Source organism: Epargyreus clarus, unplaced genomic scaffold (genome assembly GCF_041222505.1).
Source record: "Epargyreus clarus isolate Ecla_fem2 unplaced genomic scaffold, WU_Ecla_fem_2.2 ptg000009l, whole genome shotgun sequence".
Lineage (NCBI taxonomy): Eukaryota > Metazoa > Arthropoda > Insecta > Lepidoptera > Hesperiidae > Epargyreus > Epargyreus clarus.
In genome coordinates this window covers 4,071,303-4,087,215 of record NW_027332217.1, presented here as the reverse complement: position 1 = coordinate 4,087,215, position 15,913 = coordinate 4,071,303, and the positions used below count along the sequence as shown (strand labels likewise).

The 15,913-nt window shown below is 35.9% G+C and overlaps 1 protein-coding gene across 1 annotated transcript in view; it reads right to left on the bottom strand.

Annotated features, from left to right (window-relative positions):
• The window catches only part of LOC140744789 (uncharacterized), a 38,296-nt gene extending 24,682 nt beyond the window's left edge, over positions 1 to 13,614 (bottom strand). The window contains exon 1 of the mRNA XM_073076449.1: positions 13,349 to 13,614. Coding sequence (XP_072932550.1) covers positions 13,349 to 13,598 — 250 coding nt within the window. The 5' untranslated portion in view covers positions 13,599 to 13,614. The remainder of the gene's footprint in view (positions 1 to 13,348) is intronic.
• Positions 13,615 to 15,913: the final 2,299 nt, after the last annotated feature.

The following is a 15,913-nucleotide window of genomic DNA, read 5'->3' as shown; positions in this document are numbered from 1 at the left end:
TTGCGATTTGGTCGGAATATTGCTCGAAATTGAACCTTAAAAGGTTGACCTTTGTGACATCCGTGATATGATTTACGTCATAATATAGCTGTTCTTTATGATTTGTTCTACTTTTAGAGTATTAGGAGTACTTCGTAACGTCATATTCAAGTATTTGAAAATGGTAGGACACGTACCGTTCGACCGGGAAGGTACCAACTACCACCACGACTCCTACTTCTAACGTGGAAGGTGGTGGAAAGCGACAAACCGATGTACCTCCTTACCACCACCTTCAACCTTTGCGCACGGATATGTATCTATGCAATGAAAACATATTAATAATTATAAGACAAATCATGTGTTTTACTCAAAACTGTTAAATTATATCCCAAATTAAATCTTGCAAGAACAAACGTAGAAAGAACAAGAATACGAAAACTGCGAAGGCTGCTTTCAGGAACACTTTCAACGAATTTGCCAACGAACGAGGCGAAACCGTACAAAGTTTTAAGTATTAAGTAAGAATTTTAACCGTCAGACATTTCCCTATTTCGAAACTTTGCGATTTTTGAAGCGCAAAGTTTATAGAGCCTCATTACGTTACTTGCAAAAAAATAAGAGATTGCTGCAATGAATTTGCGACTTACGGATTATATAAAAATTAGCATAGATTTCAACATGAATGTGGTTCGACTCCGGCGGCACCACCGCCACACCTATTTTTGCCTCATAACAGCAGTGTTAAACGCTACTGTTTTCTGGTTTGAAGGGACATACTTTTCTGAGGCGTTCCAGTTTAGTACCAATGGGTAGCGGAGCATATGTGACCGACCTCAGGTAGGAATATCTAATCCTATCTGGGGTTGATTACATTATGCCCATGGGCGGCAGTAGCCACTTACCATCAGGAGGACTGCATGCTCGTCTTCTACTCCGATATTAAAAAAAATAAAGACGAAGGCATTGAATGAGATCGATGAATTAATCCAAGTTTATAGCAGTGCTATAAACTTACTTTACTGTATTAGGTTTTCTGAACTATGGCAAAAGACTACGGTTCGAATGGATGACTGCGGTATATTTTTCAATAGTGTTGTATTGGTAACTATTATGAAATTCCTTCTTAGATAGTTCTAAGAGCACTAACGCGTCTTGATAGAACGTCGTTAGCTTTATCTGGACTAGTCTCACATTCTTAGTCTAGTCATAATTATATCAATCGCGCTGGCCTTTGTATTAAATGAGATATAGTCCATTGAAATGTTATAAATTTTGGTCCTGAGTGTGCAAAATTTAAGGAACTTAAGGGGGAGTTAGAGTGAAGCTAAATCCAAGTTTGTGAGGTCACGTGCACAAATTATATCTCATGGCCTTATCTTGAAATAAATCATCTTGAAATAAATAATTTTAAGCGACTGTACCTCAGCATGAGAGGCCAAAATAACAATAGGCCATCACAGCGCTGTTAACTATTCATTTGAAATGAATACAGCATAAATGAGAGACGCCTTACCGCCCGGTAATATAAAGGTAAGAATTTTATCCGTCGGAAAATTAAATTCCCGTCCGTTTTTAAAAGCCGCTTTTCGGATGCACGAGCTTTTCTAGAGCCTCATTACTACATCTTGAAAAATATTTACGGGGCAACGTAGGCCATACTTGTTAATACGTAGAGCAAACGTGTGGAATATTGAATGAGGTTTTCGAGGACATTTTATAAATACAGCCGCTGAAGTTTTTTGTAAACAACTACAACGTAAAAATTTTAACGCGAGTTCACAGGCTGAGGCATGTTTTTTAAGGTAATTATTTTTTTAGGTTACTTATTTTTTACTTTTTGTGTAGAATTGCAACCCCTCATGTCTCAGTGATCACATGGAGCTCTCCCTACAATTTTTGAGGGTGGTAGAAATCTTTACGGTACGGTTCGGGAGGCCCCGCTGCCACACTTTTTTCTGTCTTATAACAACAGTGTTTAGCGTGTAGCTTTCCCGTTTTTTCAACTAGAATTGGTGTCCTACCTGAGGTCCACCACACAGTGCTATGTGAATCATGAGAACTAATTTGGGACGCTTATTATAAGTTTATCCCGCTTACAACTCACCAAAAAGCCGAGCATCGAAGCGGTACCCTGTTGTAACACCGTATCAGCCAGAAATAGGTGGTGGTTGTCATCGGAGGCATTTCGAGTTTTATCACCTTTTACTCTATCGAAACGTGTTATACAATTTCTGTCGCCTACCGTGCTCATTAACAGCTTTTACGTTAACTATGAAGCTTCGGAGCTTACAAAGTTGCGTGCAAACTTGAGCGTGCTAATTAACTGTAATGAAACTAGCAGCGTTGGTGGCAAATTGAATAATTTTCAAAATTATCATTAATATTCATGCTCATTATCTAATCAACATTAAATAATGAACATGATAAAATTTCGAAATTATTAAAATATCCGTTTCAGGAAAGGATTTTGAATGAAAGCGAATTTTCGAAATTTAAGCTCTCTATAGGTAAATAATTCTATCAAACAAAATTTTTCTTATCTTTACTTCCTTATAGGTATTGTTAACGTGGAAGGTCTGTTTATTTTTCAACAATAAACAGACCTTCCACGTCAGAATATCAAGTAGTCTTAATGAGTTGGATTTGTGACCTTTATCATACGATGTTCATTAGCGTCTTTTGTAAGGTCTATGAAATTTTTGAGATTAAATAAATTTTGAGCTTAACCTTGTCGTGGTAACCGCTACTCAAATAAGCAGTTTTTTTTGTCAAATTCTCATGTATGAAAATATTATAAAATCTACAAAATTGTTGTTGAAATCTTTGTACGTTTTTAATGTTTGTATCAAAACTTATGTCTTCTCTAAGTATCTAAATACAATATCAAAAAATAAAAGTATAAGAGAGTACTTTAAACGTGTAGGGTGGTGAAGGTGAAGGAGGAAGGCGGAAAATGGTGCGTGGGAAATAGCTAATGCTTGTCATACTGTGTGCCGACTAGAATGACCTATAAAAGCAAAAAAAGCACATTATAAGTACAGTTTTGTAAAAAAACGAATATTTATTTAAACTTGTTTAATACATGTTATTATTGCAGTAAGTTGTATTCGCGTAGAATAATAAAATATGAGGCAGATACAGAGATATGGAATCTCTGTTAGATGTATATTTGAGCTTGAAAGTTTACCGTATTAGTTAAAAGATTTTTTTGGGATGACGAAATATTTTTTTGGGATGACAGAATAATTGACCCGACAAATCATTTGGATAAAATATGTTATAAATGGTACATCACTAAATTTAATTAATCAAAAGCAAAGCATGTATTAATATCAGACCGATGATTGAGACTAAGCTGAAAGAGTAAGCTTCCAGCAATTTAATCCTCAAAGTGGTTACCAAGTCACATGCACAACCGTTTCCTTTGTAGCTTTAAAGCTTTTGATGTATTCACCGCTTTGTGAACCGACTATTATTGTTCAGGATTGGAGAAATATTTAAAAGCTGCAGCGAATGTTAAAATCACTTAGTGCCGTAAAGAAAAATCTGTCGTACAAATGACAACAAAATACAGTCAATAAGACAAAAGCTTTTGAAATTTTGTTTCAGGGTTCCGTATTTACAGGGTAAAAAGGGAATCTTATCACTACTCCTGTTCTGTCTGTCCGTTTGGCACAGGGCTCTCTATCTCTTGAAGCGTTATAAATAGGCACTTGATTTTTACAGAGTATGTATATCGGTGGCAGCTCTAAGAACAAATACTAAAAAGAAAAATAGCTTGAAAATAATTCGAGGTCGCTATTTTTCGGCATGTCTCGCTTTATCTATTGAAATGTGATAAGTTTAAATTTTATTTTCACAATTAATTTACTTCTATGCCTGATATAGTAACAAATACTAAAATAAAAAAATAAATTAAAATTTTGGTGGTACGGAACCTTATATGTGAAAGTTCGACTCGCACTTCGCCAATTATTATAACCCATTCACATTAAATTGATCAAATATTGAGAAATAATTACCATTCGACTAACCTTTAGGTGAAAGTTGATTTAATAATATTGAAATCATATACCATTATAAACATTGTTTCCTAGAGAAACACGTAGTTGGAATATTTACGAAATATCTCACGCAATTCCTTTACGCGTTTACCTTTACATTATGTAACCTTAGTGAAAATATAAGCTCGTGATATATTTTTATGTGTTATGCTAGTGAATAAACCGAAATTCTATTTTACGATAGCGGCGGCTTTTCCAGTGTGTTGGCGAAATATTTTGTTTGCATTTATGATGGTTTATTTTGTACAAAATATTATTATAACACATATATTGACTTTTACCCGCATACTAGGATTTGGCACTTGTTTTGTGGAACCTATTAGAGACAGAAAAAAGTACATATCTACACCAAATACATGAATTTCTGTCTGTACCAAACCCATTGTCTGTTCTTTAGTAAGCATTGTGTAATGGTGTTGACAATGAATAAAGGATGAACGTTGAATACATTAAAATATAAATAAAATTTCTGTGTTAAAAAATCAACCCGACCACTCTACGTCGGGTTGATTTTTTGAAGAGAGCTGTAGACAGCTTAAAAGTTTCAAGTCATAAATAAAAAGTTCGTAGGTCATGAATAAATCTAATGTCTAAAAGGGCAGCTCTCCTTACAAGAACAACGCGATAGCCTTTGTGCCTATTTTTTTACAATGACAATTGTTTTAGGCTGTAGCCTATAAATTTTTCATTCATGAATGAACATTTCAGCTCGACCTTCAGTACTATGTAAGGAATGGCAGATCTTATGGATATATTTTTACTATTTAGAGTTTTACGCATTAGGAGAAAAATGTTTTTTTTTTTTTTTTATGTAGCTATACTCTAAAGTGTTACGACTGTGTTACAAAATAATTATTAGAGGAAAAATATTTTTTACACATACCACGTTTTTATAATGGTCTCAGAAGAGAAGTAGAAAATAATTAGACAGTAAAATGCGTGGCGCATAGGTTGCAAAATAATTACAAATGATTGTGTAGATATATTATTAAAAAGGTAAAATCTTCCATCAGTTCATATCATTTGAGAGTAATATAATTTTTAGATGAACTAAATAATATCTAAAGACAATTAATTATTATTAAAACTAAAAAACCGACTGCTTAAAAATACAATCTATACCCATACTGGTAATTAGAAGAATCCAACGACACCTCATATGTTCGTCCGTCAAGGTTTTCGTCAAGTAATGAGATATACGCACGAGTAACATTACTCGTACCTTCCGCAGTCGGTACGTAGCCGCCGCCCCAATTTTGACGCTCCGATCTTTGATAACCAAAAAAATGCGTAGATTTTATATTAATAACGAGCGCAAGAAGACTTAAACCCTATCTATGCTACTATGTTCGCAAGCAATATGAGACTTTGGTATTGTTCAAAAAAGCTACATCGATTTATATATGTAGACTTTCCCTAAAATATGTAAACTCCAGCGAAAACACGATGAGAGGTTATACAGAAAAAGCTAGACGAGAATAATACGAAAAATCAAGAAGTAGGTACATAATTTGTTTTCTCAGAAAATTCCTATTAAATGGATTACTTTCTCTAGCGAGATTACGTTTTAATGGATATTACCTGCCGTAACTTAGTTTACTTTATCGTCTGTTTAGAAGTATGTCTTAACTTTAGCTTACATTAATCATTTTACCGTATTTTTTTGCTAAAATAACGTAAATATAACAATTTTGGCATAGAAGGTCTTTTTAATATGATTTGGTATATTAATTAAATATACCAAATCGTAATTATTATTAACAACTACACCTAATATGTAACGTAGGCTTGGCTTGGAAGGTGGTAGAACCCTTTGTGGTTCGACTCCGGCGGCACCACCACCACACCTATTTCTGCCTAATAACAGCAGTGTTAGGCGCTGCTGTGTTCCGTTTTGAAGGGTGTGGTAAGGGAGACATACTTTTCAGAGGCTTTCCAGCTTTGTCCTCAGGGGTAGCGGCGCGTCTGTGGCCGACCTTAGGTAGGAATATCTAATTCTATCTGGGGTTGATTACAGATGTGCATGGGCGGCAGTAGCCACTAACTATCAGGTGGACTGCATGCTCGTCTGCTACTCTAAAAAAGGCTATAGATATTCTTTATTCGTTTTCTGATAAATAAAAAAAGTAATGTTGATACAGCTTACATACTGAATTACTTACACTCCAAAAGTGTTATTAGTTTTTATTCATCACACCTGTAATCATCAAGTAACATTAGTACGGATTGTAACTCTACATTAGTGGCTGTAGAAATAAAGATATTTTTATCTTTTATTTGTCAGACCAATAATAATCAAGTATCATTACTGTAATTTGTAATATTATAATGCATAGCAACTGTGTTTTTATCAGATTGATAAATAATTATCAAGTAACATTGGTATTGAGCGTACTTTCATGGTTTTGAAAATGATTAACCATTTTCTATTTTACCCTACTGATAGTAATTATGTAACATTAGTATTTATTAACATTAAATTCGACGGAAAAAAACATTCTACACTTTATACGGGATTACATTACAAACTTGTGTATTGTACGTACCTTTAAGGCTTCGAAGCTGATAGCTAGGTCAGTGTTATATCACCCTTGAAAGCTTTCTTGCTCCTTTATCCTATTTGTAACGGAACACCGGCAAGCTCTCGTACGTGCAAGCTTTTAAGTTTCTTTAGGATTTATGTTGTAACGGAGATTTTATAACATGTATTCAATTAAGAGATAAAGCACAATATCATGTTGAATTGTCAATTCATAGTGCATATATTTATATGCGTTATGAATTTTGAAAATTGAAAACAGCATTTCTTGGTGTTTTTCGGTTTATTTATTTAACCGTAATAAATCTAAACTTTTAATGCACTCCATGTACTGCATATTTTGGTACGGAACCCTCCACATACGAATTCGACGCGCACTTGGTCAATTATTTTATATTCATATTGATATAACATACTTATTGGTGTATGAACTTCAGCCTAAAAGATTCTGACTAAGGGCTCGAACACAAAACTGCGATGCGACGCGATGCGAATTCGCAACGCAGAAAATTGCGATGCGAATTGCTGCGATGCGATATCGTGCGGCGTAGCGTCTCTCAGGGTGACCAACAACAACAACCACTGTGCGATGCGAATCAATTCGCAAGTTCTTGCGATGCGTCGAGGGAGCTCGCAGATTTTTGCGATGCGACGTCGCATCGCAGTTTTGTGTACGAACCCTAATGCGTATTTAATTTGTCGAAACTGTCATTGATTTGTCGTATGATCGCGCGATCAATTTCGCCTAAAACTGAATCATTAAGGAAAACGTATCTTTGCCGGTTATTCATCAATTTCACGCTAAAGTGACATGCGAAATGAGTAATCCTTTTGAAGTCCTCCAGTGGGCACAGGTGTTCTCACAGCTGACGAAGCATAGGTGTACATTCCAACATATTGCTTCAATGTGGAATGGTGGAAAATATTTTAGCACATCACAAATTATAATATAGGAGTAGCAGACGAGCATGCAGTCAAGCGTATGGTATGTGGCCACTGCCATCCATGGATATATGCAATCTCAGACAAGACCAGATTCCCACTTGACAGACCACCGTGCGCCGCTAACCTTGGGGACTAAGTTGGAATACCTTGAAAATTTTTGGCTTCCTTACCACACCCTTTAAACCAGCATACAACAGCGCTTAACACTGTTCATAGGCAGAAATAGGTGTGGTGTTCGACCACCTTAAAAATGATAATAATAAAAAATAACAAAAACGAGGTCTTATCGAGTTCTCTGAAGCACAAAAGTGAGCAAGGCACTAGTAGTCACCCATCCGACCCTTGACCTCGCATGACGTACTTCGCTGACCGATACGAAAAATTACCTACACAACGCCAATTTGCATCCAATCTCCGATAAACTTGGAATTTCTGTTTATACGAAAAGCTCTATTTGGGTTTAAACAGAGCCACGAATGCGGAAAAACGGTGCAATTTCGTTGTTAACCGCAAAATGAATAGAGTCAGTCAGACAATGGCTGGAAATGTGAAAGGCTGGATGTAGGTGAAGTTTGTAGACGTGCTGCATACATACACTATTTATAATATATCTGTATAGACGTCAAATTGTGCCCATTGTTATTGCGTTTATTCACGATTCTTGCATAAGTACCTACTAACTTATTCTGTTTTAATTTTTTTAGCGATAGGATATTTTGTCAAGTTCAACATGGTTTAAAAAGCCCGTAAAAATTGAAATGAAATTTCTGGTCTTCTAGCTTCTGAGTAAGATTCCTGGTTGAGTTTTAATCTATGTGTTTCCCAAACTGTCTATAGTATACAATATAGATACGAATTTTTGTTATACTTTTCAGTAAGAGATTTTAATCAAGTGCTATTTAGGTTACACCTTTTTTCGATATTGCTAAGTGTAATGACATCATACCTTTTACGGAAATCTATTTTAATCAATCAACTGCTACGCGTTACAGTTAGGGTTGTCTCTCACGAGTTTTACCGTATTTTTTTTATAAAATCTTTAAATTGAAGTGGCTCACGGATGGTTCCATCATCATGAAATTGTAATATAATGTATGTATTATGTATATTGATAAATCAAAAAACGTCGAAAAATGGCGTACCATTTTTATTCTCTTGTTTTTAGTCGGTTAATTTTTTTGTGTCTGTTTTTATAGTACACACTCAGTAAGAATTTTTAGTTCCTATTAATACTGTTCAAATGATAGAGAACTATGATAGATGAATAACGGTTTGGTAATAGTTAGAACCTTTGGGTGTGGTATATCATTTTTTAAAAGTGAAACGTTTTAAAAAGTGAAAAAGTGAAACGAAAGTTTTTCAAATCCATCTAAATTTACTCCATAGTTAATTATTCATAAGTGATGCTAATAAAAGCGTGTTAAAAGTATACTATGAAGTCCAATGTAATAATATAGTGGCATTATTCAAATGAACTCCATACAATTTCCGTTTGAATAATTACTATTTTATCCGCGCTGACAAATGAATACGTTGTATGATACGTATTTGCAAAGAATAATTTTGTTCCCGGAACATTAAACGAATAAATGGATGAATCGGATAACATTGGATACTAGTGTTAGAAAACTTTTCAAATTGTTTTATCGCAGTATTATTTTGTGTTACTTTCATGATGTGTTATTTTTATTATAATAATAGATAAACATTTATATAATCACTGTCTGGTAAGATTTAAGGAGTTAGAAAAAAAAGAAAAAACATGTCTGGCCGTTTGAGTTGTATTTTTGAGCATGAATAAAAGAGTTGTTGGTAGTAAGTTGGTATGGTGTAAGAATTAGTTGTATTTTATTACTAGTATTACGCTTTATTACCCCTGAGGGCTAATTTGGAACATTCGGTTCCCAATTACCACACAACCTTTAAATCAGTACACTACAGTGTTTAAGATTGTTGTTATAAATCAGAAATAGTCGTGGCAATGGTGCCTCCGGATTCTAAACACGAATGATTTATTTCAAAAACTTTTCGCAGTTAATCAATTTGTTACTACAATCTTTAAGGGTGACATACTTTTCCGAGGCGTTCCAGCTTAGTCCTCAGGGGTAGCGGCGCATCTGTGGCCGACCTCAGGTAGGAATATAAGGTAGGTCTAATCCTATCTGGGGTTGATTACATATGTCATTGAGCGGCAGTAAACAATTACCATCAGGTGGACTGCATGCTCATCTACTACTCCTATATTATAAAAAAAAATCAAGTCTAGAATTAAATGGTTATATTTTTTCGCCTACAATACTATTCGGAATTTTTCATCCATATCTATTCCAAAAATCTCTGGGACCTTCAAACCTTCAGCTTCAGTAATTGAGAAGTTAATGAGAAGCGGCCTATTCATTCTTTTGTTGAAAAGTTCTCTCTGTGTGATTTTGTCTTATTTTTCTCAAGATGAAAACGGTTACAATGAAAAGAGAAATTGTTAAAAAGTATTTCAAGTTTTAAGTAGCAAATCATGATGAAATGTGCCACCAAGTGTGCTCATCTTTAAGCCATTATCGCACTGATGGACATAAGTCTTCTCAGAAGTTTTCAGTTATTTCAGAAGGCCTCTAATAACATTAGAAATTTTTTCCGACAAACTGTTCTCGTGAGTTTTTTGTTTGTCGGTAAAAAATCTCGGAAGATCTTTGCTTTCAATTTTGAATTTCAGATTTAGTATTCCGAAAGGTGCAAGGTCATTGAGGTCCAAAAAATTACACTATACGATATCTATTACAAGCGTCACATCAGCCTATGAGTATGTACCTCTGTCTGTAACGACTACGTAGGAACTTTTCCTGGAACAATGATATTACAACCCAGTTAATACAACTGCGTAAACATATGTTATGGCTCGACTTGGCGGAGGCACTGCCGTGCCTCCTGATATATTTACATTACCTATACTCGTTAGACGTATTATAATAAGTAACAAAAGCAAGATTGAATTAAAATATACAAGTTGAAAACAAAATTCTATCATGACAATTCCCGCATTATTAAACAACTATAAAATGTGTTCGCTTTTTAAAACATTTTTACAATAGAGTTACTGACTTTGTATTGATATATGATTTTATTCTTAATGTGGGTTAATATAATTTTGTATTAAATACCGCAAAGTAATAAATCGTTAGGTAGTAACGGCAAATTTTTGTAAGTGCGAAAAACCCTTGACTATCCTTTTTTTCGCATAAATTTTAACTTTTTTGCATTAAATTTAATTCCCTTCTTTACCTTAAATCATAATTCTATGTTATGTTTCATTTTAATATGCAAACTGTAAAGATATTTTAAAGAAAACTCATTTGTAAAGTTATAGTTTTATCGCTTACACTGATTTGACGGAAAGGGTTCGATATAGCCCTATATAAAATCAGACAAAACCTAGTGCTCAAAAGTGTGCACAAAATCAACTCAAAAAGTTTTTGTCACTATCCAAGATAATCTAATTGGTATAGTCTGCGCCAAACTGCTAGTCCGCTCTGAAGTTGTCGTGAGCAGGTGTAGTCATACAATTTACTATGGCGACGCGATTCATTTCTATATTCAGATGTGACTAGCAGTTTTACGCGGACTATACGTAATAATGTAGCCTAGTGGTTAAGAAACTCGGCTTCTCGACCGAGGGGTCTGAGGTTCAAATCCCAGGCACCTCTGATTTTTAAACTTATGTGCGTATTAGAAATTAATTATCACTTGCTAAACGGTGAAGGAAAACATCGTGAGGAAACCTGCAACCTGGGACACTTATATTAAAAAAATCTCAAAGGTATGTGAAGTCTACCAATACGCACTTGGCCAGCGCGGTGGACTATGGCTTAATCCTTCTCATTCTAAGAGGAGACCCGTGCCCAGCAGAGGGACAATAAAGGGTTGATGATGATGATGATGATACGTAATTGCGAAACGTAAAGCTGTTACCCGAAAACGTAACAAAAGTGGTGTTCGGTAAATGCGAGAAAGGCTTTGTTATGCCGAGTGGTTTTGAACTTGAGATCAATATTCGACGTGAATGGTTCAATTCAATAGCTCAGTTTTATTGCGAGCTCACAAAACCCTTGCAGGTGCTTATACACCTCCATTATATCGTACGTTATACCATTGTATGTCGAACGAAACCATTGTGTGATATCATGTTGGCTTGAGCACTCTATTGTTATTTTCGGTAATATAAAAGTATGTCAAATCTTCACGTAAAGAGGATTATTTGGTAAAAACTCGTTCATTCATTCTTTGAACCTATTCAACCTGCCTACGTGTTATTTCTTTAATGTTCTTACTTGTCCTGCTAATCTCTTTGGGATTAAAATGTAGTTTATTTATAAATTTTCCTATCATGTTTATTGTCTCATTTTGTTTTTTTTTATCTCTAATGATTTAAGTATTGTAAGTGCTCTCGGAAATTGTATGTTTCTGATTTATTAGATGTCCTTCTTCGCAATCTCCAATTAGTAAAAACGCGGTCACCAAGACCTCCACCTTCGACAACCTACTCCATATAACGAACCAAAAGATTTATTTCATTCGCTTTATAACATTTGTAGATAACAACAAAACCCAATAAGAGAACTAAAAAATATAGTTATTTTGTAACTTACCTATACGAGGTATCTCCAACAAATGACCACTGAAGTAGCGTGGATGTGATGTGAGTAGATGTGAGGACAGTTGGGTGACCCATACTGTTACAATACGCTATGTATAGTAACAGTATGGGTATTAAAATTTTACTGACATCATCATCAACAACCCATTATTGTCCCACTGCTTGGCACGGGTCTCCTCTCATAATGAGAAGGATTAGGCCATAGTCCACCGCCCTGGCCAAGTGCTCAAACCTCTGACATTTTTTTTATTAGTCTCTCAGGTATGCAGGTTTCCTCACGATGTTTTCCTTCATCGCTTAGCAAGTGATAATTAATTTCTAATAAAATAAAATAATTTTTTACTAGTGGTAGTAATATTGAAAATTCTATGTAAGCAATATTCTCCTTTGGTCAAGTCAAACTCAATGTGAAACATTTGATTAACAAGGCATTATTAAAATTTTGCTCTCTACCTTAAATTGAGCACAGTGGTTTATGGGAAATAGCCATAAAATATGTATACATTTTCCCTTAGTAAGACTAATGGAGATTCAGATTTGTCTTCATATTATGTTTACAACTGATTATCCTTTCTTCTGTAATAGTCAATATGTAAACAAACTGATTTAAATAACTGGACAACAAAAATTCTTTAAAATATAAAAATTATAAACATATACACGTTAATATAATATGGTTACATTAGTAAAGAAGTTAAATATTTATAAATATTAGGAGATATTCCAAGAAGAATAAGGAGTAACACAGTGGACAATGGAATGTCAGATAACCAAGAACTCAGATACGCTTACTTTAATATATAGCGTAATAAATAATTGTTTCTTACAGAGTTTGCGAATATTACTTTTACTCGTAGAATAAACGAAAGCACGGCAAGTGCTAGATGTGTGACAGGTAAATATGAAATGATTGCAAATTTTAATGCGAAGCCGTAATGAGAGAAGGTCAGGTTCTAATACCTCGCTGTCAATTAATCGTATCGGCCCACAGACAACCGGCGAAATTCCGCCCTCGCTCAGTACCCCCGTCATAATGCGGCAACCCTAACGTATGCTGCAACGCACATTCGGAGGGGAACACGTTTTTTGCGGCACACTAATCTACCATTGTATTGCAAAAGATATACTGGGCGGACATGTACGTCAGTGGGATAATGAAAATGGGAATACCTTTAGTCCGCCGAGGCCTGTGTGCGAACGCCGGCGTCCGTGGCGCCTTGCCCCGGTGGAGTGGGTGCGACGTGTAGGGTGCGGAAGCGCCTTGGAGGGCTCCTGGCCGCGAGGGGCCGGCGTTGCTTGGCGTAGCGAACCTTGGGCGCGCGTGTGCCTCGAGATCGGTTTGCCGGCGGAGTGACTGTGACAGCCGGGAGCCGGGCGCCGGCGGCCGTACGCGGGGTGCGCGCGCTGCACCACCGCGCATGCGCCCCCGCCCAGCGTGCCGCAAGCGATTAAACGACTACACGGTCACGCCGCACACCATCCCGTGTCCCATTGCGACTACACAACCAACCAACATCCCATTGGATAACTTAACGGCACCCATTATAACTTTATGACACGTTTGCGCTGTAAATACGTTTCAAATTTGACTAAACATTGAGAACTCTCACGCCCTTCTTAAGTTATCGATAGTAGCGGTGACATTGAATTTTTTTAAGTTTCTAGAAATAAAAAAGATCGCTGATAAGATCAGTTTGTAGATGCTCGTCGTCTTAGTGTTAAGTAGCAATCAGCTGTTAGTTGTAGGTTATGCTGGGCGGTATCGATCGGCGCCACTTTCACCGACGACCGCGCGAAGTGTATTCTTTGTTTTGGCGGCCGTCCAGAATGGCGTCCAACGAGCCTTGTTACTAAGTACCGACACTAGCGTTTGCTTAACCGTCAATTAATTATGAAAAATTTGCATGTTGTCGGATGGAAATTGATTGAACATAATACTATAATCCTTCACTTGATCTAAACGAGTTGTTTCTCCAACGCGTAGAACCAGTGTGTACATAATAAACAAATTTGGTCGCAAACTAAATTAATGGAATTCGATTTTAAATGTTTAAATTATAAATACGTACTTATAAAAAAACTTAGGGTATTGAAGCACAGGAGATAATTACGGAGAAGAAATTAGGTAGATAAAATTCGGTAAAACGAAAATTACGATTATTTTAGGAGGGAAAAAGGTATTAGGTAGAGGTGGTCAAATCCATTGTGTTTCAATTTTGGACGCACCACCGCCTAGTTCTGACTAATATTTTAAGCATTGCTGTTCTGGTTTAAAGGTATTGTCGTAAGGGACACGAAGGCACTTATCCCATTCGTTCCAACTCAGCTCTCGGGGTTCGCATATGCTAGGAAGTCAGGAAGGATTCTAATCTTATCTGGGATTGATCATAAATATCCATGAATAGCAGTAGCCATTTGACATCAGATGGAGTGCAAGCTTCTTCGTTACTTCTACATATTTGTTATAAATTGGTGATTGGTAGGTAAATATTCTATCGAAATTTCTATCGAATAGAAGGTGAGTAAACTGTACCTGAGTAATATTTATGTATGTAATCGTTATACGTGTCCTGCTAAGTGCTGCTCTACCTAGAATTGGATGAAATTTTAACTAGTAATAACTGGTGCTCTAATTGATAACAAAAATAGTTTTATTTCCGTCCGCAAAATATACGTCCTTGTATTTCTTAAAAAATGTTATAATTTAAAAGAGTTGGCAATTCTTTTCTCGGTAGTTTTATCCTTGTTATATTTACGAGGGGGAAACCTTACTGTGTGTGTTACATGATAAGTGTGGGATTTTTCAGAGCTATATAGACGTCTCCGGGAGTTCCAGAGGTAGGTACGCTACCGAGATCCTCCGAGCGCGATACCTCTATCGGGTTTTGTGCTGAGGTGCATTTGAGCTTCCCATACCTTCATGGGTTCACGACGACGTGCAGTGGCACAAGCCGCCGTCTTTTTTGGGGTCGTTGGCTAGGCAATTCAAGCTCCCAGTTTTGCTGGCCGCAACCATGGAAACCACAGCCATTCACGACAGACACAAGATACCGTAGCCCTATTCTAGTCCCGAGATCCAGAGGTTGTACCTAATACACCTATTTCTGCCGAATAACTACTCATTGGCTACTTCTTTAAAATATAGTAATAAATCTTAAATCTAACAATTCAAAATCTCTTGATTCAGAAAGATATTCCAGTTCCTGGCAGCGTATTATTTATTCATACATTGGCTTTACTTTGCATTATTTATTACATGCAGATAGCAATGAGCGTTACGAGGGGTCAAATATATACAACCCTTATATTCACTTTATACTGAGAAATATAAATAAATTACATAATGATATTACATGATACATATAATTTTATTATGAACAGCTTTAACGGTATAATTTTCGTGAATTTCCCAAACTCGTGGGGGGAAAAGGTGTGGGATTTCTTTCTACTTACACTTACTCATGGTGATGGACTATGGGGTTACGGGCGGGCGGGAGCATGGGTTTAATCTCTCATATTATGAGATAAGATGCGTGCCCCACAATGGGACTATAATGAGGAAAAAATATCAATATAATATTGATTATAGTCAGAACATATGATCAACGGTCATAAAAAGGTTAGTCACGTTATAAATATAAAAAAAAAATGCCTTAGATAACAAAAGTATTAAGCATCGTTGATACGCCAACGATACGATATGTAGGTATATCTTAGTACAAACGTTAAAAATTT